Below are 27,989 nucleotides of genomic sequence, written 5' to 3'. Positions count from 1 at the left end.
GGACGACATATGTTTTAGAGGTAAGATGTAAACAAATTCTTTGCGGATAGTTTCAGTTTTGTTTTTGCGTATTTAAAGCGGTGAAGTGGCGCGTTACGATACGTGAACGAATTATTAAGTGTTTCTTACTCAATATTCTTTCGTAGTCGAGGCGAAAGTGTAGAAGTTAAAGTATTTCTACTGTTTTGTGTGGGGGTAAGTTATTTTCATTTTGTTCTATTTTCGCTCGAAATGGAAATCTTCCAAAATCTCTATCGACTTAGTTCGTTTTTGAATAATTTTGCTCGCTACTTGCCTTTCGTTTTATACATTAATAATTTTCACCCGCCTATCGATTCGTTGTCGTTAGTCTGCGAGAAGTAGAGTTTCTCATTTCCCGGTCCTTTGCTTGTCCCGGAATTCCGGAAAATTTAAAGAAAAAAGTGAACTTAGATCAAACTTCTAACTTAGAAGAGGTAATTTTCGTTTTTTAAATAAAACAATACAAAATATTATTGTAAATTTATATAATAAGATTTTAAAAAGCAAAGATGGTCGATACTCTCATCACTCGATTTGATTCTTATTTAGTAACGAAAAGACCCGCACTGAATCGAAAATGCTCTTTTCGATTCAGTGGATGTGGGTGGAATCGTCTTTAATGCATTTAAGAGAAGACGAATTTTGTGTGTGTTTTTCACCCGTAGCCTGGAAGATTTCTAGTTCGTTTTCCAGATGAGTTGCAGCTGTTCTTTTGCCGTCTAGTATTCTCGATTTGTCTACTTCGGTTGTTTTAATAGTGGCAGCCGGCTTACAGCCCGATAATTCGGCAGTTCTTTTGGCTTTAATAATCGGGTTTACGAAGAAAAACTTGGTACTTGAATATTTTATACTCGTTTGATCCTCGTCCAATCTGCACAACCCGCGTAATGCAATTAGTGAAGTTACCGGGCACGGTTAAAAATTAAGACGGCATCGGCACAATTATTCGAGATATTACAAGTAAAGAATTTTCAGTCCTGCCACATCCGTGACGTGCCATAACCAGCAAAACTAATAAGCGGGCTTAAAATTAATAAATACAAATGTGTTCTGACAGTTCGAGTTAATTATACTTTCTATTCGCAAAATTTCCTCAACCTTAACACAAAATAAGGAAAAAGTGAACTTTTAAGAAATTTGCGGGATTTCCCGGGTTAAAAAACACCCGGGATCCCGTTAGAGCAGTGTTTCTCAACCTCTAACGAATCGTCGCCCCCTTCAATAAAACGGTTATGTAGTATCGCCCCCATCACTTCAAAAAAAGTTTTGTTGGGTTTATTAGTTTGTTTGATAATTATAGGCTATACTTTGTGAAAAAATTAAACATTTATGTACTAGTATAATGTTGTTTGTTTATTGTATGATATAAGGAATAAAATAGCTAATTATTCTTAATTAATATAATGTTTTATTATATCGCCCAGAAAATTGTTTTTCGTCCCCAAAATATAAATTGTTACTAATCGCCCTCCCCCAACACGGAAAAACGCCCACATGGGGGCGATATCGCCAGCGCCGGATCCAATAGGTGCGAGGCCCGATTGAATTTTTTTTTGCGGGGCCCCTCAAACTTTAAATAACAAAATTAATTAACTGTTAATTTACATATTGAAATATGTTGTTTTATTTTTAATAATAATATACCTAGATATTTATTTTTGTAACATGTACTATTTTTAAATATATAAATTTTGACGTGATGCGGGGGCCCCTTCAAGCGCGGGGCCCGATTGGCACCAATCGCTCCAATCGCCTAAAATCCGGTCCTGGATATCGCCACCATCGAGAAACACTGCGTTAGAGAAATCCCAGGAAGAACATAATACGGTGGAGTCTGCTTAATAGAATCAGTCGGGTCTAATAAGAGGGTTGATTACTAAGCCAAGTTTCCTACAGCCGAACTGCGCTTAATACAATCTTGCTTGTTGCTTTAAATCGAACTGCTTTTTAAAAACAATCAAACACGGCCAGTTTAAAAAAGAAACTTGACATTTTAGTGTATCAGACACTACATTTCTTTATTATATCGATCGATGGCAAAAAATCAGTAATTTTGCATTGTTTACAATTTTTACGTTTTCTGTTGGCGTTACCGTTTTCTAGAGCTGTTTTATCTTTTTTTTTTTTTAACTCTTTCCGCCCTGTGGGCACTAAGAGGGCCTCTTTTAGAAGGCCCATTATGGGTTCGGCCAGGCCCACAATGGGGCGATCGGGTGGTGAGGGACGGGGCCCGACAGAGCTGTTTTATCTGATTTCATCATCCCTTTTGATCTTAGAAACGATATCCTGAAATGTTTAGCGAACCTTTAACCGGTAAATTCATTATTATTAAATGTGTGAAATAGTAATCTGCAATTATAATTTTTTGGCACGTGGTTTGAATGAACAATTTAGAAAACGGAAGCCAGTCACGAGTAACTGCTTTCGTACGACTTGTTACGTACTATAATAGTTGCTATTAAAATGTCTTTGATTTGGCATCACTGGTGGTGTGCCAGCAGAGAACCATTAGGAGTTTATTTATCCGAATTCTAATTTTTATTTTCCCGGCTGTTACGTATAACAGGAAAAGTATGGCCATTGGTCAAAAAATGATTTGTATATTTTTGGACACTGGATACCGGGAAACGTCGAGAAATGCAAAAGAATTCGGGGAGGTAATTGTATGTATATATTTTTAAATAAAATATGATAACGGATGGCATCACTAAAATTTGAAATGTTGCCGGGAAAGTCGAGTAACTCGTTTCCGCTTTATTATTTTTGAGCAAAGATAGTTTCGAGGGTTTTCGTCTTATTACTCAAAATTTAATGCTCCGTCGACACGAAAAAATTCAAGACGAGATAAAAGTCTTTAAAAGTGTCGTTTGCCGGATTGCGCCATTAGTTAAAGATTTAAAGTTTACGAAGCTTGCCAGAAGTTTTTTATCCAATGAATAATAATCGAATTTTAGTTGCTACGTGTGTTATACTGTAGACAATAGGAGACAAAGATGGCGCCAGTGGTAACTCGAAACGTAGAACTATATAATGCTTATTTGACAGACTATATTGATAAGTAATGACGAATAGATATTTACAAGAAACTAGAATTATTAGCGAGGTTGAGGCCGAAGTTTTAAACGCGAAAACGTGTACGTCGAACGTTCGGCGCCGCTTTCCTGTAAGTCTAGAAGTTTGACAATGGCGTTTGGAATGTCGAGCGTGATTCGACTGACTTTAGCATGATTCTGTTAGCCGAAGTCGGCGCTGCCGAAAGTCCGATCGTACACGTTTTCGCGTTTAAAACATCGGCCTCAACCTCGCAATTATTATTTTCGTGAAAGTGGCTAGCAAAAGTCGAGATGCGAAGACACCGGAAAGAAGTTTGCCGTCCGAACGTCCACTTGTAACTTTTGTTTTTATCCCGGTTTAGTACGGTTAATAAATACACTGGTGGAGTGGACCATTTTGTCTTTGGATTTTTCTATGAGGATAGTTACAAACCATAAAAGTTGTTTAATAAGATAAACGAATTCCATCAAATTGGATTCGTCTACGGGAAAATATACGAACGAACAACTAACGAAGACGTCGGTCTATCGTCACGGTAGTAATACCGTGACGATAGACTGGTGTTACTGATGACGGAGCATCGTTTACTCGTCGTTTGATTTGTAAATTGCGGAATTAGCGGACGGTACATAACTTCGCATTCGATTTATGTAATACATCTGTAATAAGGAATCTGAGATGCGCGTCGATGTTTTTCTTGGGAGCTTTAGGTTTATTTTATTAAATATATGTACAATCAAACCTCGGTATAATGCCCTCCTAAATAAGTGTCACCCTCGGATCACCCGTAAGTATTAAATACGGAACCATTCTTCACCTGTCAATTGTTAAAACGTAAGATTTTGTGTTTTTACACCGAATCACCTGGCTTCCAGCTCTCAAACCTACAATAGTAATGAAGTCTACATACAATTGTTTGAAGCCGTTAGTAACGCCATACTCCATTTAGTGCCGACAAATTGCGGCGCTATATCGAGGTCAGACTGTATTTAACCTACGCTTTATTTTTTTTGCCACGGGTAAGAAGTCGTTTCCCGTATTTCGTTTTTATCGTACGCTAAATTGTGCTAAACGAGAATTGACCGCGTCACCTTGTGTCGATCTCCCTTTCGATTTGTTTCGTCCGATTATTGGTCGTGTACCGTTTACACAGCAAACGGTTGATATCGAGTACTGTTAGTAATATAGATTCTCACGATCGGTAATACTTAAAGTGGCGAGTTAACGATTAACGGAAGACTTTTCCCTTTCAGATATGAAATGTTGGAGGTGCGCCGCCCTACTGTCTATCGTTCAGGTGGTGACGGGGGCGGTCCTGACCGCGGTGGCCATCCACGCCGCCTTCACCGTCCCTTCCCTCTCCGTCCGACACTTCCCTCTTTGGGCATCCATACCCGTGAGTATCGATATTCCGATTTTCCACCCGAATTCGGGCGTTTTCTTTCTTTAAAAGCGCCATCACGAGTTTTTCTGTTTCCAGTTACTTTTGTCCGGACTCATATCCAGCGTCTTGGTCTTCGGATGCAAAAACAAGCACTCGGCCAAGAAGTCCGTCTTTTCTTTTAAGGTAACTCCTTCCTAATCCGAAAATCTTCGGATTAGGAAGAAACTAAAAGACGATTTTCGTTTCAGGTGGCGTGTTTCGTGGCACTTCCGGTGTCCGTCCTGACCAGCACCATAGCGTCGGTCTTTCTGTCGGTGCACGTCTTCCTGTACGTGGATCGGTACAGTTCCTGTTCCCCCTCGGGGGGAGACTGCGTGTGTCGCAAAGACGGACAATTGTACGACCAGTTGTTTCCCTACCGCGGCACGGATTGCCGGACGGTCCTGTCGTCCATGAGGGTGCTGATGCTGGTCATGTCCGTCCTGGGAGCGGCGGGAGGCCTTTCCTCCTCCTGGTTCCTGTCTATTCTCTGGAGCAGTCACTACCATCACGTTTACGCGGGAGTCAGTCTGGACGACGTCTCGGTGATGTGACGGTAAAATAACACTGACGTTCTACTCTTGCGCAATAATGAAGCCTTTATCCGCCGGGCCCCCTAGTTTTCGAAATCCGGCAGATTTTTCGGCCTGGTATTTTTTAAATGCAACTTTAGGCCTTTCCTCTGTAATTTGGACGATCGTCCCGTCCTCTGATAACGAAACGAAACGAAAGCGCGGGTCACTCTACTTTTCTACCTTAATTAGCGTTTACGAATTTTTACCATTTTTGCTGCGCGTATATTTTTAATAATCTCGCGTGATTGTCCGATATTTGTTACTTTGCTAGACAATTTTTTGGACCGGTGATTTCTTCCGGATCGCCGTATTAGTGCCAAAGGAGGCGTCGACTAACAACCAATAGAATTCGTCGCGCGTTACCGTAGGCCAACCGGCCTTTAATTAATTAAAAATGGTGCCGACGTCGTATTATCGGTGGCATCTCCGCCGGTCTTTCGAGTGCGGTTGCGGCTCGTTGCCGTTACTTAATTTTTACGTTTTTCTATTTAGTATCGTTGGCGGAAAAGCCGATAATTTCCGAAACGTATTTATCGTCTACGTCACAATTCGGGCGATTGCTACGTTGGGAATCGACGTGGGGTAAAGGAAAGTTGTCGGAACTTGAAATATTGAAGGCCAATTTTTCCGATTAATTAATATAGATAATGCAATGTCGTTTCAGAACTTCTCGATATTACCTACTCTGTATTTGAATACGAACACTTCTCTCTATTGTTATCCATCACTTCCGTCACCAAGTATTCCGCTCACACGAAGGGTGCTAAAGTACATTACGTTTCGTTTGTTAAGTTTTCAAATATCGAAATAAAGTATTTGACACTGTTAATTGAATGATACTCTTTTATTATTTCTCATGGCATTCGAAGGAAGCGATTACTTCCAGATTATTTAAAAGCCGAGTTTTGGGGAAGGAAGCGCGGAGGCCGTCGTTTAGAGGAATTAAATAGAAGACGCTAAGGATTATTCTGGTGTTACGCGCACCGTTTTCCAAAAAGTCTGCCGGGCGTTTAGTCCATCGGAGGTTAATCGTGGTTAATGGGTTACGCGTTGGGAGGGAAACGGAATTTGCTGCCAGGGTTAAAGGTCGAAAGGCCGACTTTGGCGGTTATAAAGCGGAGACGCAAACGTTAATGAGTGGCCCCGGTGTTCGTATGGCAGGAACGACTTCAATGCTAATCCTGGCTCCTTTGGCAGTGATGCGACCAAATGTTTCCAACGATCGGGTTCCTGCCGACTAATGGAAAAGAAAACGGGCCAAACCCACGGGGAAGAGACGCTGGTCCAAACGTGCGAATAGAAATCCATCTGTTATCTTACACAATTTTCGGAAGAGAAATCGAATTAAATAACACGAACGTGTCTATTCGACTACGGAAAAGAAAAGAAAAACGACAAACGGTTATGACGAAACGAATATTTTTAGCATCGGGTGGACGCGTAATCGCTGATATGTCGGGAAAAGAACTTTCTGAACAATGGATGACGAAACGTGTCTAGATGGTGTCTGATTCAGTCAAACATTGGCGAAACTGCGACCTCGACGATCTCAAGATCCTTCCACTCTGAAGGGACTTCCGGGGATGTGGTCGTCTCCCCACTTCACTATCAGGGCATAATCGCCGCGATCCTTGATGACGTAACCCACTTGGTACAGATTCCTTCCCATGTGTTTCACGCTGAGTTCGTCGCAGGGACCCTTGGGACCGTAGAGGGACACGAACAGGAAGTTGTTACCTAGAGATAAAGACAGATAAGGTCAGCGAGGTGGTAGGTCGGTCGGGGGTGGGAATGACCCAGGCGATCGTACCCGCGTCCAGACAGTTGACGGTGAACTGATTGTTTTTGTGGGTCATGGCCTTTTTCAGCCCGTGTCCTTTGCAGGTCACTCTGGAGGCGTCCGAACGGAACTGGGGTAGGTGGTCTACCTTGTGTTTGGCCTGTTTCGGAACTGTGTCGACGGTTAGCGACGATACTTCCGTTAGACCCGGTTCGGCGAATAGGCTCCCTGTCAAAAATTGAAATTACTAATGTTAGAAATTCTGTTAACGGCATTTACCGGCGACGTCTGCAGTCTTTCCTTCTCTAGGATTTGACCCGATTTGGTAATTTTTAATTCGCTTTTACAAAACATTCCTCTTTATGCCAGTTACCTATCACGAATTAGCGTCTCGAATGCGCTTATAAACTGGAAATACACGAATTTCCTCCGCGGTGTTGCAAACCGGGCAATTGCACGTTGGGAAGGAAGCGATCTTACCTGTGCTGTGAACTTTGAAGGGGCTTCCGACGATGTGATAACCGTTGTATTTTATATTAATGTAGTAATCGCCGGGTGCCAGAGGAGTGTAACGAAACTTGTAACCCTCTTCCACTTCCGTCCAATCCATGGTGACGTGCGAAGGTCCTTCTACCGTCACCACCAATTGTCCCGCTCCCGCGCTGCACGTGTCCACGATGAAATCGGTTTTGGCACCTAAAAAAGACAAAAGACCTTTCTTACCAGTCCGGGCCTCCGGGGGTGTGACGTAAGAGGAAATTTTACCAGAGCGGGCCTCCTTTAATCCGTTTCCGTAGGCGGTGACCGCCGCCGGGTCGGCGTCGTCCTTCCCTATCAGAACGCGGAAGGGACTCTCGCGAATGTGGATGTTGTTGAGGCAGATGTGGATGTAGTAAATCCCGTTCTCTCGAGGTATGAAACGAAGCGCCCATTGATCTGCGTTGAGAAAATGGCCGAGTTACCATTTGTGACGAATTTACGGCTAAATAAAACGGGGGTCGGGTTCTCACCTTCGTCGACAGGTGCCACGAAACAGTCGTCCTCCACTCCCGAAGGCGATATGGTTTTTCCGTCCAGCATGCCCTTGGCCCCGTTCATCTGGATGTTGAAGGCAATGGGTTTGTTGACCTGAAGGGCGCTGGAATCGGGCATCCGTCCCAATTCGATCTTCCTGGCTTCTCCCACCGGCGCCATGACGAAGATGTTGAAAGGACTGTCGGGAATCGGCTCGTCGTTGAACTTGATTCCTATGCGGTAGTTGCCTGAAGGAGGGAAGAGACAAAGACTAAGAATCGGTGACGAAAAGACAACCAAAAGTAGAGATCGAGGCTTTACCCGGCTCCGTAACGATGTAGGAAACCAGAGCCGTCTGGTCGTCGCCTAGGTCTTTCATGTCCAGTTCGGCTTTGGAAGGTCCTTCCATGGATATGGCCAGCGTGCCGGCACCCGCCTCTCTCGTCCACACGTTAAATTCACCTTTGTAAAATAAATCGAATGCCAAAATAACATTTACCACGTGGTTTTGCCACGCTTACATGTGTTATCGCAAATATCGTAAATATTGTTTGGGATTGGAGTCACCACTTACACGGTTCGTTGGCCAGTCCTCGTTCTAGTCCGAAACCTCCGGCGTGCACCCTGTGAGCCCCAAAGTTCAGGAAGGGTCCGACCGTATATTGGAAGGGAGAACCAGGGATGTGCATGTCCTTATATCGAACGCTGACGGCGTAGTTGCCCACTTCTTTGGGGACGAAGTGGATAGCGTAAACCGAATCTTCTTTGTCTATGATTTCTGCGTCGTCCATGTCTCCATTGGGAGCGGTGAATTTGGCGGCCATGTCAAAAGCCACGGTTCCTACGATTTGTTCCATTTATAAATACCAGGGCAGTGCCGCGTACGGTACGTAAAGGCGCTCGACACTCACCTGCCATCTTGTAAAACAATCGACATTCGTTGCCCACGCCGACCACGGGAGCGGGTTTCCTGAACCTTTTGATGGTTTCTCTCTGGATGTTGGATTTCTCTCCGATTATTTTTATGGCGCTCGGGCTTCCTAATTATGCAAAATTCGACCGATTACCCGAAAGTCTGTCGTGCGGATCAAACGTCGCCACGTAACTTACCCTTCACGTGATGATCGGCAAATTTCAGATTGGCGATGTAGTAACCCGGTTCGGTTACGGTGTAGAAAAATCTTATAGTTCCGTCTTTTTTATCTTCGTAATTGATGTCCGCTTTACTCGGTCCTTCTATGGAAAAGTTTAAACCTCCGTAACCTGAATATCGAAAGAAAAAGAATTAAATGTAGAAAGAGGTTCGAATTCCGGTTCCTTAAAAAGAGCTTTAAATTTTTCACGTGTACCCACCGGCATTTGTCGTTTCCACCACAAATTCGTTCTCTACGTGAGTTTCTCCATCTTTCAAAGCATTTCCGTAAACTTTAACCTTTGATGCGTCTCCTATTTCTTTCTCCGCAACCAGAATTTTAAAGGGACTTCCTTTTACGTGATTTCCTAGACGTTTCACGTTGACGGAATGTTCACCCTTTTCGCGAGGTGTGAACGAAATACCTGCAGAAAAATTTAAAGTCGTTACGACCAATCGCGCTTCGTTAAATATTGCTTTCTAAAGTATTATTTAAGGGGTAATTAATAAATATATCGATAAGTAAGTCTATTTAATTGTTAAAAATACAATAATCTTACGGGATTGCCTTCCCATTTCCGTGAGAAACGTCTTTATAAACCTTTAAGTTTTCTAAAAAAAAAAGTGTTCCATAAATCAAATACTTTTAGAAATTAAACATTTTATCACCAAACGATATCTCACGGAAGTCTCGCACCCGAAAGCCAAAAACTTTAATTAAATTTTTGCTTCGATTAGAATTGTTATGACAAATGATAGAAATGCTTATTCCCATTTAGAAGAAATGCCACACAAGTTAATAAACAATAAATAAATCTCTATCATTAACGATATAATAGTTTTAGTTTAACAAATAAATCCACCTGAAAATATTTTTTTTTTTTTTTTTTTTTGCTTTACTACATGAAATAAAAAAGATATTTGACGTTTACGAATTTAACTAGCTTGCGCTTAAGCAAACAAATTAGAGAGTTTCGAGTTTTATATACCACGTATTTTCTGTTTCGTATCCCTGCTTTTTATATCTCTTAATTAAAATTAATAAATAAGATGTTATGTGTTTTTACACAAACTTTCTACAGGAAAATACTATTTATTTATCATGATAAATTTATAGAAATAATCAGTAAAAATGTGAAACAATTCATAATTAGGGACTTTCCGGCACTGGAACAGGAGATTAAGGAGGGCAATTTTCAATTATAGTTTATAAAAGTTAGAAAAAAACGCAAAGCCTTATTCGGATAAAAGGTTGAGTTAAAAAAAATGTAAATACCAACGAGCAATTATTTATTGTGACATCGTCACAATGCCGGACTGCAATTTTTAATTTATTTGATTTAAAATGTATGCTCTCCACTTCAAGTTAGTAGTGTCTTGCGCCTGTACATCATACTTTTCCTGTTAGCAAGAGAGTCGTGCCGTCATCTATCTAACTCCTTATAGGAAAAAATTTTTCAATTGAAATAACGTGTGATTTCCGGTTTACATCGGAAGTTCGTATACAGTTAATCGGGGCTCCCATTCTTAAACTTTCTATATCTGGTCTCGGCTTTTATCTATCAACTCAGTTCTCGAGATTGAGGAAAGACAGACAGACGGACGACAAGTTTTTAAAATTGCAGTCCAACAACGTGTGAAATTTTCATTAAGTCTGGCTCAAGATATGATCCCTACTTCCTCTATCTCTCCTTTCCCTCGACTTACAATGTTGAAAATGTAAAGCAATGTTGAAAATGTTTATATATAGAAGTGTTCCTGCCAAATTTCAAAAATTTCAGTCCGTAATACGGACCAACATACACACGCACTTTTGTTTCCACTTTCTGATTTTTTGGACCAGAGAACCTTAAATGTCGAGAAACGTAAAACAACAGGTAGGTCAAAATTTGACCTATTACAATACTCTGTTACTTTAACGAGTGAAATTTAAATTACGGGTTCTCGCGAATTTCCTCCCGAATGCACACTAATTAAAGGTCTTACGTTATTGAATTTATTGGAGAATTTTTTTAAAACTTTTCATGGTAAATTTGAAAATGTAAAAGGAGCTAACGAAACGATTTTCTCAAGTTAGCAAAGAAGCATTAAAACCAAGAAGAAGGAAAAGTTTCTTGTATTTTTTTTTTCTTTTAGTGAAAGAAACAGTGAAAAGCTTAATCATTATTATTATCCTCAAACGAATACTTTATTTCTTAATACTTTTGTTTTATTTTAGACGTGATAGCTGATACTGTTAGAAAAAATAAGGTATACGAAGATACAGTCGAATATTTTAAGATATATTATGATTTTAAAAAAAAATTGTGTTAATAATTTAAGATCAATTTTTAAAAATATGTAGACACTGATCGTTTTTAGAAGATAAATTACATCAATTTTTGTTATTTTCGAAGTAATAAAAAGCACAATCAACTAAACCTTTAACTCCCAGTAACGAAAATTTTAATTGGAACAAAAACAACGATGTAAAAGAACAAAAAATTATAAATGTAAATAATTGTGATAATTTTAAGAAGTATAGAAGTATAATAGATATAAAAATAAGATATAAAATATTACAGAATAATAATAATTAGTTAATGTCAGTAATTCCCGGTTTTTCATAAAAACCATTGCCATGGATATGAAAAGCTTTTTCTATCTTTAAAGTTAATACAATTGCCAGAAGGAATAAAAGGGCAATCACACTACTGCAATTAAAGTTTATGAAGATGGAGATTTGAAGTCTAGCTTTTCCAAATAAAGTTTCGACAAAGCCCACTTCTAATAGTTCGAGAGAAAGATCTTTATCTGTTTGAAAACGGGTGAAATCTATCGAAGCACTATGACAAGATATCGTTTAAATAACACGGCGTTATTATACGCCGAACACCAGTTACTACTTATATAACGTCAACTATTACGAAAGAATAGAAAAGATTACTAAAGAATAACCCAGAAAAAATTCATATATGATGAGTTTAATAAAAGTAATCTCGATCGGGTTTTCCCTATATATAATAGAAACTTTCTATTATACATATTTTAAAATGAAATAACAAATTTGTTAATTTTGTGAATGTATTATTCGGTTCTTAATTTAGTTGTGCATTTCTTAGTATAAATCAATCTATTAAAGAAAGATGGCCATCATTTTCACTAATTTTTAGTAACAGTCTTTATATGTTCTTACTTCGCATTTAAAAAAAAATTGTCTTGGAAGAGTGGTCTATAATTTTCAATATACTATAAGATAATGTGGAATATTTGAATAACTAAATGAAATGATTATTTTAATCAGTAAATGCCTTCTTTCGGCTAAATTGTTGTCATTTCTCGGATGTTTAATGCTACAATAATATAATTATTTTACATTTTTCACATTAAGCATAACATTGCGAGTCCTCAAAGTAATTTTAAAATTCCGTTATTAATTATGTTATAGTTAAATTAATTAATTACTTTTTATTGTATTAAATACTATCATTTTAATTTATAAAATTATTAAATCGTCGAGACGTTTTTGATTTAAATAAGTATGTTTAAAAAATCATACTGTTATTAACTATCTATTTTGATAATAAATCAAGATATTTTCTGACTCGTTAATTAGCCATCGCGTGGCGCGTAATAGGAAACCCGAATGTGTTGTGCAGTGTTTCCCAAAAGGAGAAAATCGTTATACCTTGGGAGTGAAAATGTGTTTGGTGAAGAATTTCGAATGTAATTCAAAGAAATTTTGTGGGTGACTTTATTGGTATTTTAAGGTTAAAACGTGTCGAAGATGTCAATTATCTCAATTTTATTAAATAGTTTTTACTTAAAGTTGAGTTGCTATTATTTCTAAAGTGCCGAGATTATCTGAAAAGGACTATTTTTAATCCATATTTTGTATTCAACCTATCAGACCTAATAAAACAAACAATCAGGGATAATATTCTCTTTTGATTTATTTCGATTTATATCCGTAACTTCTAAAAGTATAGCCGTCATTACAAACCGAATCTCAATAAAAGTTCGTTTGTTCTCAATCTTCATCAATGATATATCTATGAAGAATTATCTATGATGTTTACATAATGATGTGAAGAATGTTTACAAAATAATCATCACAGGTTGTTAAAAGCTACAAAACAATTTTCTGAAAACTTTTTCGATCTTTAAGAATCATTATCAGTTAATTCAACAAAAGAATAGTTATAATTGAACAATCTCTGAAAGACGTTAAAATAAATTACTAATTTCCATGAGACTCATCAATTCTCTCATAAGATACTTAGATGTTAGAGAATTACGAAAATATTTGCCCAAAAATTAAAAGTATTTCTAATAACAGATTTAAATTAAATAACAGAAAAATTATCTATTATAATGATTTAAAAACCTTAGATAAACTTTTTCCAAATTTTTTTACTTTTTCGTGGGACAGATTTTTTATTTTATTCATTTTGTGTACTTATGCATTTCGAGTGCTTTTAAATATAGATCTACTTACTTGTTAATTAAAAAAAATGTATTAAATTCACATTATTTACTTTTAAACTATGTTCAAAAACACTCGAAATACATGCCAAATACACAAAGGTATAAACAAAGTATCTTTATTTTCGGATGAAAATAAAGATATTTTGTTTTGACTTTTGACTAAGATTTCCTCTCTTTGCTAATCAGAAACTTCACCGGTATAAGTCCTTTTTAATAAACAAAGTCGAAGTAGACATATACAAACAGAAATGTAAAAAGTAAGGACAAAGAGGTAAAAAGAATTAAGACAAAGGTATAACTTATAATAAACTTAGGAGCAGGAGGCCTAGATTAACTGTATACGAACTTCCGATTTGCACCTGAAGTCGGGTTATATCAATTAAAACATTTACCTCCGAAAGGAGTTAGACGACCGGCACGACTCTATTGTTAAAGGAAAAGTATGATGTACAGGGGCCACCACTAATTCGAGGTGGGGAGCATATATTTTAAATTAAATGTATTAAAAATATGATTAAAAATTGCAGCCTGGCATTGCGACGATGTCATAATAAATAATTGCTCGTTAGTATTTTCAATTTTTTTCTATGAAACTCGTGTCTACCCTTGAAATTAAGCATTTTGCCATTTCATGATAATTAATATGTAAAGTTTTTGTAAATAAAATATCATAATAGATGGTAGAACCACAATTTTAAATTTTTTGCCGGGGAAGATGCAACTGGTTGCTAGATTTTTTTAAAAGTTGAACTAAAGTTATCTTAATAAATTCTTATTGTCCAGATTTATTTTTATTTCCATCTCTCTATTTTATTGACATTATCACTGTATCTGTGGACAAGGACAACGGGCGAATTCCTAAAATATCACCATACTATTAAAAAAATATATTAATATTTCATATTATTCAACAAATGAATATATTTAGTGATTCATAATAGTATCTAATCAATGAAATTAAATACTATTATAAAATTAAGAATTTAAATATAATTTCTAAACTTTTTCTAGTAATTTTCTCCCGTTAACAAAACAATTTATCTTTATCATTAGAAAGAAAATACGTAATCACTCATAGAAAATTTCTCATTAATTTATAAAATTCGAATACAAGTAAACAAGACTTAACAATAGAATTTAAGCATAAAATTTACAGTATAGTGTCGGTTGTGCGCTTTTAAGTGAAGAATGAATTGAATTAATACCAAGTTTGCTTATCATAGAATAATTGTAAACTGCTTGTGAATATATCTATCGATTTTAAACAATAGCAGATCAAGAAATTTTTAGAGGAGGTTGCGGGAAGAAAACAATATGCCTTACATTTTTTACTACCTGATGTATCCGGATTCCCTCGGGTAAAACCCTCGAAAGAAGGGTACAGCTGGGCCCTGCACAAGCTAAATAAGACAAACAGAAGACACGACCTAGATGATGGGTGGCGAATCTTTTTAAGGTGCAATATAGTAAGCATTCTTAGCTTTAAACATGTTTATGCATGCCAAAGTTTTTAGACCTCGAATAACGGTATTTAAAGAAATTAAAGGAATATGCTTTAATTAGAATAAATGAAAAAAGCTGATTGAAAAAAGGATGATCGGGTGATAAACCGAAAGGACGATTTTTTCTTACGTGCTACTTTCGCCACCCCTGACCTAGATAAACACAGAACATACGATGAAATAACCGAAATGACTGGATGAACATTGTTGTTATTATTATTATTATTTAACTTTAAGTCTGTTTAACCAAATCGAAGACCAAATTAGAAAATAATAATTGAAGGAAATTTTCACCACTGGACCTGTTTCCTCTAATTTTTCGTATAGCTGCGCAGTACCGAAATGCTCGTCAGCAAAAATTTTAAGACAAGGAATCAGATACATGTTCATATGAACGTTTTTGTTTATAATCACTCATACTATCATCTCCCGAAATATTAAAGATTCCTCCTGAATTACCCTGTATATAGAAATTATTTGAATGTTTTATATGTAGAGGTCTTTTATTGGCTGTGTGCTCGGAAAGTAAAAACACCTATGCAATTTGCAATTCCTTGGAAATATGCAGTCTTGCACATATTTTCCTCTAAGCCGCCATACATTTCCGTGGAAATGGCAGCTAAGAGGAAACTATGTGCAAAACGGCCAAACAACTTACACAATAAGGTCAGTGCGATCGAAGCGTTATTCTGAAAAATGAAATTTGGAATAAAAGGTGACTGTTTCAACAGGCATGTCTTAAAATTTATTAATTTTATGTAATAATTACATTGCATTTTCATAAATCGACATGTACTTTATTGAATAGATTTATATTTAAATGATTTAATCTTGAACGTTTGAAGGATAATTAGGCCAAACCAACCCAAATTTTACTTTAATATCTACATAATATTTATAACATCCCTCTTAGCCTGTTGATAATAACTAACTAATGTTATTTTAACTTTTATTTATTATTGATGAAAATAGTTGGAAGAATTAGACCTATTGTGAATTTATAGAAACTTTATTAGTTTTTAATTACGTGTTTAATCAATAGCGATGATATTTAATGATAGTAAAATGTTTGCTGAAATTCTATATGATTTCATATTACTTTTTCTATTACATTTTCCATATTTTGAACAAAGTAACGGGTATTATGTAATATTTTTTCGTACCCACGCATAATACGAATATAATTTTCTCTCGTAATTTATGTATTACAAATAATACACATATGAAACTATTTCAGAAAATATTATGTGAAGCAATTCATTGATGTAAAGAATGATAAACTGTATAGAAACAATATTTTTAAATAATAAATTTTAATTTTTTAAACTAAACATGATGAATATGTTATGCAATTTTAGAACATGCATGAAGAGATGCAATAAAAATTATTCATATTTTTTTTAATTTTAAGATTCTAAATATATTATATACCCGTCCGAATACGAAACATACTTAATAAATTTCTACGCTCTAAATTGGTTTTGTTTAAGAGGCAGAAATGATAGATCTGAGAAAGAGAAAAGACCTTGGCAAATACTAAAAACACTTCTGCCAACCATTTTCTCTTTCTTTTGATTTTTGAATGAAGATATTCAGAATGAAAAATCTATTAATACAAACTAAATTTTACCAGTTTCATTCATAGTATTTCTTCTTAAAACATCTGATAATTGCAGAAATACAGAATATCCTATAATTATTCTCTTTAAAAGAAAGCGTGAACTTATATCAGTTTAATAAACGACAGAGAAGAATTTTTCGAAGATTCTTCCAGAAAATGGTAAATGTTAAATATGGTAATATGGTAAGTATTACTTTTTATGTATAAATTTGTGAATAAAATTTGAATTTATATTTTTGAAGTGTTCTACATAATCATTGGTCCATATTCAATGAGTCATATTTAGTTAAATTGATTTAAAATATTAGTGAAAAGCAAATGAATAAATACACTCACCAACTAATCCATCTTTCATTCTTTTTAAAAAACAAGGTTCTTCCAATCCCGAAGGTGCGACAATACTCGCATTTAAAGTCTTTAAATCTTTTTCGGTACAATTAATCGACACTTCACTGGAATGCATAACGGATACTTGACTTCGTTTTCGTCCTTCACCTAAAAATTTATTATCTTCTTTTTTAATCAAGTTCTTATAAAAACATTTTAAATTTCTAATTATATATAACAATTTATGCAGTCTAAACTTTAAATATAGTTTTACGACATTATAAGCAGCTGTAAGACCGAGAAATAGTTGAGAACTGTTTCGGAATGGAATCTGTAATGTAATGCACAGTGTAGCCAGGAAGCAACATAGTTAAAAAATGGAAAAAACATTTTGAAAGCCATTTTCATGAATCTACGGTAGTAAAACTGCTTCTTCTCTTCACTAACTGCAATCTTGGCACCATTTCTATAGATGGAATCCGCCAAGTTATGCATTTTTCCCTTTCCACAAACTTTTTTAGACGTTCATACTCATTTCTATTCTAGTGGAAAGTCACGTAATTTGGCCCTCCCACTTAAAATGAATCATGCATTTTAAATCTAGAGTATTGATGTGTTCTGACGAGAGTTTAAAGACTTTTAATATTACTAAATGTTATGGATTATTTTTTAGCATATGTGAAGAATAAATGAAATAACTTTCAAACACCTGTGAAATTTTAATTGTAAAATTTATAAATACAAATACATAAATATTTAAAATGTCATGGTAGTTTTAATACCTCATTATCCATACAGATTCTATGAAATTTTATTATTATTTTTTGTAAACGAGACAATTTATTGCTTTTATTTAATGTCTGTCATTGCTACAATTAATTTTAAATATTATTGGCATATATTAATACTCTTTTTTTTAACTCTTTCCGCCCTGTGGGCACTAAGAGGGCCTCTTAGAGCAAGCCCATTATGGGTTCGGCCAGGCCCACAATGGGGAGGCCGGGTGGTGAGGGACGGGGACTGACATATTTGGACGGACCACCCCCGAAAAATTCCTGGGGATTTTTCGACCCGTCCGGATTCGATCCCGGGTCCCCAGGCCGGTAGGCTGCTAACCTTGACCGCTCGGCCATCCGGCCGCTCGTATATTAATACTGTAAATATTGATATTATAAATAATAATATAATTGAATAGTGCGTTTGTTTGTTTGTTCCTCCTGATATCGCTGCACTGCGCATCATATGATGCCTTTTGCCACGATGTAAGGCAGTGATGAACAATCTTTTCCGGTTGCGGGCCGCATAAAGTTTTTCTTATGGAGTTTCAGGCCTGTTGAATAACAATATATTGCCTAGCCGCCAGTAGACTACATACTAAAATGCTAATATGCTAATGATATGCACACTAGTAATATATACCAGTAGTTTTATTCTCATCTTTTTACTGGTCAAGTTTAGTTTTAACGTTCTTCGTTATGAATATTAGAGGGTCAGAGGGTAAAAGAGTATAAGTCAAAAATATCAATATATTTTCAGAAACTAAAAATAACTTTATAGTTCATATTTTAGAATAATATTATGTTGTTTTTTTTTTTTTGCTTATGTATATGAAAATTATGGAAATTAATTTGTGCAGGACGTTACTGTAATAAACATAAAAGTACATTATGTTTAGTGACGACTTAACTTCAATAAACTAATAATCGATAAAAAGTTACTTATGCCCTTTTGTCCTCTGACCGTCGAATTAGGGTTGCAAAATGGCACGAAGCAGAAAACTAGAAAATAAATTTGCGTTGACAAAGCCCAGGACCGGCATATTAAGGCCTCGCAGGCCCATGGGTTGTTCATGACTGGTATAGAGACGAGCAAAACGAACAAAGGTCATTATATGCACGCTGTTTCTGAAATAAATAAATACAATAAAAAGCATAATATAAAATTTATATATATATAAATTTTATTTTATGCTTTTTTATTAATATAAAACAAAGACAAAATCAGCGAATAAAACAAAGTTTAGGCCTATAATGAATGTATGGGGTGACACTTAAACATAAGTTAAATCCAGAAGCAAAAGAGATATTTCCAACATTGGTTAAAGTAGGTTAAGTCAGTGTTTTCACCCGGGTACAATGAAATTTAGTGATGAGCAGCGCCATAACATGTCTTACGTGTATTACTAAAAATATGAAAAGAGCGATAATCCTATAAAGAAACAGGGCGGAACTATGAAAGAAAGGTTGAAAACAGTGGGTTAGGTTGTGGACTGTAGCTAATACAAATACGGAGGATATTAGGTCGCCATGACATGCACCGCCATCTGCAACCACCACAACATGCAGGAGATGCAGCACAGCGATTTGAGTGGTAGAACATGACGTTAAATTTACAGCACGACGAACCACTCCTTCGGCATATTTTATGGGACGACGAGCACTGTTTTTCCAGAATCGTCACCATGTGCGCCACTGGGCAGAACATGGTGACGGTGTGACTAACACGCATGCGACACTGAGTACGTTTTACCCTAAGCGTTCGATGCGGGAATTGAGATGAACAGCTTCTCGGTCCTGTATTCATCGACGGTACCCCGAATAATGACCGATATCTGAATATCCTAACACGGTGGTGGACGAATATTTCGATGATTTGCCATTGACACAATTACGGCAAGTTTGATGATACCAGCACGATGGCATGCCACCTCATTCATCATGGATGGATGTTTAAGTGGACATCCCGTATAAGCCCATATTCATTAAGATAAAATTAATTATATTTTCAAAATAATACACATAATTCATTCTATACATCGATATATTATTTAGAAAATTAAAAATTAGTATAAATCTTCGACTTCCATTATTCTAAATGCAGAAACTTGATTTTTGCTTTTATACCAGACATTCGAAATCTACGAAACTTCTATTCATCTAAACATAGGTGAAAATTTGTGTAAATGAGGGACAAATCACATTCTTATTAACGTAATTAACACAGTAATTTATATTTAAATAAATAAAAATTATCAAGTTTCTTATTCTAAAGACTTAAACTGTACAAAATGTATTTTAAATTTTTACGAAATTTTGAAAGCGTCAAAATATAATTAAAAAATTCATGAACTTATAATTGGAAAAGTATTCAGTTTAAAATTTTAATTTTTAATAATCAAAATTTATTCTTTCAATTCAAACTTTAATTGAATATAAAACGATTAATCCTCTATTAATAGTGTAAAAAATAATTTATGACATGTTTGATAATTTAGATTTATATTAGGAATATTAAATTATGCGGTTATTTAAATGATTACAATTTTAATAAATAAATATAAGTTAAACAGTATTTTTTATATATAAGCAGGTTATATTATTTAAATATATCAAGAAAATTAAAAATTTATGGATGTAAATGCAATGTAAATAAATAAAGTTTGTTTGTTTGAGCGCGATTACACGTTGTAAAATGTCAAAGGCTGTTCTAGAATAAACTTGGATTAAACTGTTGTTAAAATTTGATTCTAATGTTCTAGAGAAGATTACGCAATTTTCTTAATTTCTATTTTTACCGACCTGCAATTTTAACTGTGTATGGACTGTCCTTGATATGTTTTCCATCAAGTTTCACAGATACTTTATATTCTCCTGGAGCCGGAGGTATGTAAGACACGCTGACGCTTCCATCTTTATTATCGTGACAATTAACCTCTGATTTTGTAGGTCCATCGACGTGAACCGATAAATTGGCTAGAGGAAATTAAATGAATACAAAATTAAGGTATATTTTTTATTTTAACTCATTAATAAGAAGATATTTTACTTACTACCCCCTCTTGTATAAACGATAAAATTACAGGGATCTCCAGCATTCCCACGTGCCAGGCCTTCGCCACAAGCGGTGACGTAACCGGAAGAAATATTGTCGATGTGAAATTTATAAGGACTTCCTGTAAATATGTGCAAATATTGAAAACTTGTTAATGAGAAATTTAAAATTATACACTTTGCTACGCGAAAATATAAGTTAGTATCTTTTTGCTTTGTCATTTGTATCTTCTGAAGTATCTTTTAAACGCTTTCATTCACATTTAAGAAAGGTAAACAGTTGTAAGATTAAGCACGGTAACAAAAGAACGAAGTTATAAACACGGAAACAAGACAAGAATTAATCGTCCTTGCCAAATAGAACAAAGGCCTGTTTCTCTTTGTAGAATAAAAAACAAATATCTTTACGGCTAACCGCTTTCGTTAAATGTAAACAATGACATGTTGGAATTTTAATTTTAATCCGATGCCGTGTTTCCCGTTGTCGAAATAAATCTTTAATTTTACGACTAAATGACATTTTAATTAATTAACGTGGTGTTTTTACATTAATTATTATTAGATATAGAAAAGTTTACCTTGTACGTGTTCGTGATTATACTTGATGTGGAGTTCGTGAACACCTTCTACTTTAGGATCGTACTTAATACTAACTGTGCCATCCCTATTATCCGTTATAATTGGTTTATCCGATGACTTCGATGGCATTTTAACCTTTAAAGTAGAAAATATTTAATTAAAATTAAATTATTATAGATATAATACTTTAAAAATACATTAATCTTAATAAAATGAACTTTTAATGTTAAGTTATAAGCGCTCGAAAGTTTATTTTTTCTGCATTCAGAATATATTTATTTTATCAAGATTCAGCAATTTTCTTATAAATATTCCCCAGAACAAGACGTTCTCAGTCCACACACTCAAATATCCTTATATAAATAATTTAGCACGTTTTATATGTATTTATAGTTTATAATCAATTTTATATGCTGAAAAAATTTCTAAAATTAATTCGAAACTTAATATTTCGTAAATCATGTAATTAAACCTCGCTGTATTAATATTTCAATAAGTAGTTTAGCTGTTAAAACTAATTTTTATGTATATATAACTATTTAAAATGGTACTAGAGAATAAAAACAAAATAATTTACGACGTTTCACGTTTATAAGTACATAAACAGTTTGCAAATTTGTAAATTTTCGAAGGAAATTACAATATTTAATAAACCTTTTACAAATTATGGCACTTTAAGTAAGTCACTTGAACGAAGTGAATCAATCTGTATTTAAGTATAAGGCAAAAAAAAAGTAGAATATTTACTAAACTTTGCCAAGATTCATTTCTAAGTAGAACTAATAAAGATGATTCTTCTTTAGGAAATTCTATTTCGCGTATTTTAGAAATTAGTGTTTCGACACAGATCGTATGAATCGCCATTAGCACGAAATATCATTTGGCAACCAATTTGACATTCTATCTACGGTAATGCTTACTAGTGAATGTGGGTGTCATATAACGAAAAATACGAATATTGGTTCATGAATGACAAGATGACGGATTGGTTCCAAAAGAAGAATCTTTAAAAAATATCTACGGTTTCAAACGAGGAAGATTTTTTTCTGATTTTACTTCAAATTTGACATACCATCCCGGTTTTAAAAACTAATTAACAACCTTTGGAATGTGTTTATATAAGAAAAAAAAATGTGGTTTTGGATATCAGTTGACTTTTATATTATATATATGTATAAAAAACTAGTCTTATTTGGTAGTAGGAAAACTTTTCCAAATTTTTGTGATTTTTATCAAAATTACTTGCATTCTTTCTTAAAATGTGGATTTTTTCACCCAAATTTCTCGTTTTATTAAGCGGATGTCCTATTTTAATACTTATAACTTAATAGGGAATTAAAATACGTTAATATAATTTTTAAATGTAATAAAATTTCATTTAACTTTTATACAAAATAGGTAATTTCATTTTAGGTTTTCAATTTAAATAATGTACTTTCTAAAAATAATAATCCACTCATTAATTGATTTATAGAGATTATTTAATTATTTCTGGTAGCATGCTACATTTAAAGCTTAAAAATAATATTTTAAAGTATTCTATTTAATTATTTAGAATAACCGTAGTTTAAAATGTTTGAAATTCGATTAAAGATAATCAATAATCATTCATCATGTTCTCGGTAATCTAGAAGTTCTCTGGCAAAGTTGAGAATGTCGCGTATCTTGGATCATCACCTGAAGTGATAAATGTTTACTCGGGTGATTTATGCTCATCATATAAGTTATCCAGATGTTCTTTTTCTCGCCTGAACTGATACCGAAAACAGATTTCTTAGCCTTATTTAGCAGCAGTCACACGGGCTCTCTGAACTATAACACATTCATAACACGGCTTTACATTATTTCAAACACCGTAATAAAAATAGACTTTTAAATAAAGAAGAAAAATGATTATAAATCATATTTGATGTAGAGAAGTAATTTCCATTAACATAATAATCCAAAAGTAAGAAAATAAGGAACTATATTTACTTGTTTTATAATTTATATGCTATATAGAGGGGCAATATCTTAGTAATTTATCTATAAAATAGAGAAATTACTCGATTCATTCAAGGTGACCCGAGAAACATTCCTAGACGCTCTTGTCATCTACTATCGAAATATATAGCAGAGAATTGCAAATTTGACACCAGTCACGTCTATGCCAAGTTTTAAACGGATTAGAGTAAAGGCATTAAAATTAAAATTCATCATCATCATTAATCGATTCCCGAATCAATCAATTATAAATTATCAATATTTCTCATTTTTTAACATTCTATGTTTAAATTGAAATCTTTCCAATAATATATTAAATTTAAAAATTTTATATTTGGAAATATTCCAAAAATTTGTTCCAGTGACAAACTGTATCGAATATACTTTTAAAAATTACTTATAAGCCACGAATAAACATTTTAATTATGTAATTTAAACTGCAAAAATTCATTGAACATGTATAAATTTTGCAAAAGTATCGATACTATTGATTATTTTCATTAATTTACTCTATTATCTATGGATTAGAACCTTTTAAATGAATTTCAAACGAACAAAATCATAAATTTGCATTTCTGTAAGCCATTATAATACGACTGCATAGTATTTTGGCCAACTAAAATAAGATTAAATCATATTAGCTTCTAACGAATCGCACTTTATGAACTTTTATAGAATAATGACAGAAGTACAGAAGTAATTTTTTAGAATAGACAAATGAAATTAGTGTAAATATTTAGAAAAGATATTAGGAAATTAATTCGACTCACAATAAAACTAGGGTGAGAAATATCAATGTAATAAATTCAAATATCTATTAAGTTTCTACAAATAGATGTAAAGATAATCATGTAAGTTAGAAAACTAATCTATATAATACACACAAGCTATACCCTTGCCCTAAATGTCTGCCCTTTGCCATTCGGTATAGAATGGCAAAGGGCAGACATTTTACCAAGTTGACCCTGTAACAGAAGACTTAAAGCTAAATCGATAAGATATGTTGATATATTAATAACTTTACAGAATTTATATGTGTAGATATAAAATTACAGCAGTGTGATATAGAAATAGGAAAATATCCGGTCAGTAAACTCTTAAAATAATGAAATTATATTCAAACCTGATAAAGTTATAATTAAATAAAAATTTAACACTTAAAAAGTTCTGAAATTAATTGAATTATTTAGATTTAATGTAGTTATATGATTGTTACTAATAAGTATTCTTCTATAATTTATTTCGTTATTAACTTGTTAAATTTTCTTATAAATATAACCATGCAAAACTTAAAAATGTTAATAAAAATAAACAGAGATTATTTTTTAATAATTTTTTAGAACTATATTTATCAATTTATATGATTGAAATAACAGTTTTGTGTTACCATTTTAAGCTATATTTTTAGTTAAATTTTGTTAAATTATAACGTAACGTAAAAATTTGTTTAATAATTTCTATGGTGTATTTATTATATATTGCAAAATAAACTGTTTCAGTCAGTTTTATAAGGAAAAACGAATGCTAAGATAATTACTTTTATAATATTAAATTTTTAACATAAAATGAATGCATAAAATTTTAACCACGAATATGACAAAATTATATATATATATATATAAATTTAAAACATCTGTTAAACATCTTTATTAAGCGAATCTGAGGAGAAACGATAAGAAAGATAGATATCATTCGTCATGATGAAGAAAATTGTATCAGTTGGCATACATACTTCAAACTTTGGTCGTGCTCTATATTTGGCATGTAAAGGTGTGGTTTAGATGCTTTAAAACACTTTGAGTTTTAAAGTATATCATGGCTAAGTTCCTAACGGGTAATATTATATCTTAATATTTTCCGAGAGTACGTCGCTACAAGGTCTGTGTCGTGAGCCATGAACTAAAGGGGAAATTAAAAAGAGGAAAATTGATACTAGCTGAATGAGTTTTTTTGAAAAAAAAAATTACTGCAAAATACATGTTCACTGAGTTACATTCTATTTATAGTTTGTTTATGATATGTCATTTCCGGGAGGATTTGTAACAATTTTTTTCTTCTCTCGCTCTTGGTTTCTTACCGCATTTAACTTGAAGTTAATGATCTTATTTTTCACTGTTTGCACCGTTAAGCTAAGTTAATACCACGATAAATCATTGTCTTCTTTTCGAATGCATCTTTTTTGAAGTGTGAATAGTTCGGGTTTGTTAAGACCATATTTTTCCCATAATTCAGAAAATGAAAGGTCGAAATCTTTCATTTCCTGAATTAGGAGGGGGGAACGCATCAAATTATTCTTAGAAAGTTCCTAAAAGTATATTTTCTGCCCGCTAGCCTTATTTACATTACATTAAAAAAGTTGTGTTAATTATCAATTTATTTCCAAAATTCTGTTTATAAAATGGTGTTAATTATTGAAAATAAACGAATAAAGAATTTGAAAAATTTATATATTAAACCATTTTTATTACTGAAGTATTATAGTTGGAGAAGTATTATAGCTGGAAAAGGAAGAAAAACTTTAAAATTGGGGGAAAATAAACAATACGACTTGAATGACGTTTATACCACTTCGCTGAGCAAGGTTTAAACAATAAAAATTCAGAGAAACAAATAAGTGAACAAGATTATATAGTCAAGTTGTTTATTTTGGCAACAAGCCGGATATTTTTAAACGTTCGATATATTCCCCTCCTATCTTAAGTATTTTTCTCTTTGAATTGGAATTGTTAACATACAAAGTTATCTTGTCAAGATTGTACCTATTCAAGATTCCTATTTATATCGTTCATTCAGCAGTTAACGGGTCAATGAATTGTAATTCTGTTTGTGTTAACAACATCTACTTTACTACTATCACTTAACAACAAAAATGATATAATGTTTGAACTAAAAATAATATTTTTTACTCGACAACTGCTTTTAAAATTATTTTCCTTTACTTTAAAAGATATGACAGTTTAAAAATATAGTTGCATTCAGTAGGGAAAGCCATGTTTTAGGAGATGTCGGACATCATTGTCATAAAACATTAAAATTTTTTAAAAGGCGACGCGATTCTTTTCAAATGTTGAAAAGTTAATTTTAGATGTCGCCGTCTAAACATAGTGTAACGAAAAGGATGTAATAAATATACTAGTTTCAGTCTTCTCGAGTGACGTTCAAAAATTTGTTTGGCAGGTTTTATTTCCATTGGCTAAATCTTTTAAGATCTTTGCCTTAAATACGTTGAAAATTATAAAGATTTATCTAAACAAAATTAAATAAGGTAGTTTTAAAATGTGCTTTTAACGTTCTATAAAAATTTAATAGAATAATTTTAGATGTTTATATGCTTTCATCTTAATTAACATTAAACTAAAATTTTAAAACAATGATAATTAAAAAATAAGTTTTAAATCATCTAGGCATAAATATTTAATTCCTTTTACTAATGCTTTTTTAACCGATGATAAAAAATAACCAGTTAAACTTCATTGAGTAAATAGTGGATTATCAAATATCCTGCATAATACACGGGAATTTGGCATGAAATCGTTAAACGTTCTATTATTTTGTGATGCATCAATCACTGCCATCCATGCCAGTTTTTCTAAATTTTCGGCACACTTCCGTTCGCGAAAAACAAGAAAGTCGTTGTTGAAATGTAAAAAGCAAAATCATTCCTTCACTTGTGTCTTAAACAATCGAGCCAAGTGTATTCTCGACACTTAAACTGGAATAGATTACCAGTTGAGTTGCCATTTTAATTAATCTCTTTGAATTATGAAATATATCCTATCAACAAAGTCTAAGTTAACAAGATAATTGTAGCCAGAAAAATGTTTTCGTTCTGTCTGCATTTCGTCTTAATTTTTGGCAAAAACAGTTAATGAATGAGCTTCGTCAGCAAACGTTCTACGGTTCTGAATTCAGTGCTTAAGAGGAAGAGGAAAGATTTTTATATTGGAAATTATGACAAAAAATGGTTGCAGAAAAAACATTGAAGAAGTCTACGTTTATTACATGTATATAAAAGATGATTTTTATTTTAAAAAGATTATTTCACGAACTCAAATTAATTAAAATATCTTGTTTAATCGATGCTAATTAGAAACGAAAGAAATTTCATGGAATAAAGACCTAAAATTTTGCTAAATCTGAGTTACAGATATTTATTTAAAAAATTACTTCTTTTAAATGCAATCAAAGTAGTGTATATAAGAAAAATTATTTTCAAAATGAAGTCCAATAACTAAAAACTTTAACGATAAACATACTTACAAGCTTCCAGAATAATCCTAGTCAATAGACAGAGTTATTGATGATTTACACCAAACCTCTTCACGGCACAATCACAAAGAGCACCCCAAGACCTTTGAGAACTGGGTATGGCATAAGACAACTGACACCTTTTTCCCAGGCATCTTTCTCCATTGCCAGTTAAAGTCTGATTGGATAAGTTAATGTGGGGGTGCTTTCCATTTATGGTTTTAGCAAACTGAAGTTAATTTTGAAGCGTACATCCTACAATTCATTGCAATCTTCAATTCGCTTTCTACACGTACCAATCTATATCACCAAATAAAACAAAAATAATCATTGATAATATTTATTATATTATTGTAAGAAAATCGATCAAAATTTTGCATTTTTTCTTAATATTTCATTATTATTCATGTTAAATTTATATATTTGCAACATT

At 33.5% G+C, this 27,989-nt stretch overlaps 2 protein-coding genes across 3 annotated transcripts; one reads left to right on the top strand and one right to left on the bottom strand.

Moving 5' to 3' along the window:
* Window positions 1–2: 2 nt before the first annotated feature.
* Window positions 3–5,902, top strand: LOC136990749 (sarcospan-like). 2 transcript variants are annotated; one of them, XM_067289180.1, is made up of 4 exons: window positions 3–20; window positions 4,329–4,471; window positions 4,556–4,642; window positions 4,708–5,902. In XM_067289180.1, the coding sequence occupies exons 2-4, from the start codon at window positions 4,331–4,333 to the stop codon at window positions 5,050–5,052; spliced, it is 573 nt and encodes a 190-aa protein (XP_067145281.1). In that variant the 5' UTR covers window positions 3–20; window positions 4,329–4,330; the 3' UTR covers window positions 5,053–5,902. The 2 variants fall into 2 exon arrangements, with proteins under 2 accessions (XP_067145281.1, XP_067145280.1); XM_067289179.1 differs by lacking the exon at window positions 3–20 and adding an exon at window positions 91–195.
* LOC136990718 (filamin-A-like) lies at window positions 5,903–27,735 on the bottom strand. The gene is made up of 15 exons (XM_067289138.1): window positions 27,569–27,735; window positions 21,325–21,460; window positions 20,746–20,868; window positions 20,495–20,668; window positions 16,926–17,084; window positions 9,221–9,424; window positions 8,978–9,130; window positions 8,779–8,907; window positions 8,442–8,708; window positions 8,189–8,329; window positions 7,864–8,115; window positions 7,619–7,789; window positions 7,334–7,549; window positions 6,884–7,081; window positions 5,903–6,810 (listed from the first exon to the last, which is right to left on the bottom strand). The coding sequence occupies exons 2-15, from the start codon at window positions 21,452–21,454 to the stop codon at window positions 6,623–6,625; spliced, it is 2,505 nt and encodes an 834-aa protein (XP_067145239.1). The 5' UTR covers window positions 21,455–21,460; window positions 27,569–27,735; the 3' UTR covers window positions 5,903–6,622.
* Window positions 27,736–27,989: the final 254 nt, after the last annotated feature.

The sequence above is a fragment of the Centruroides vittatus genome, unplaced genomic scaffold (genome assembly GCF_030686945.1).
Source record: "Centruroides vittatus isolate TY-2023 unplaced genomic scaffold, ASM3068694v2 contig_134, whole genome shotgun sequence".
In the NCBI taxonomy this organism is placed as follows: domain Eukaryota; kingdom Metazoa; phylum Arthropoda; class Arachnida; order Scorpiones; family Buthidae; genus Centruroides; species Centruroides vittatus.
Note: the sequence above shows the minus strand (reverse complement) of the source record. Positions and strands in the feature narration are given on the sequence as shown.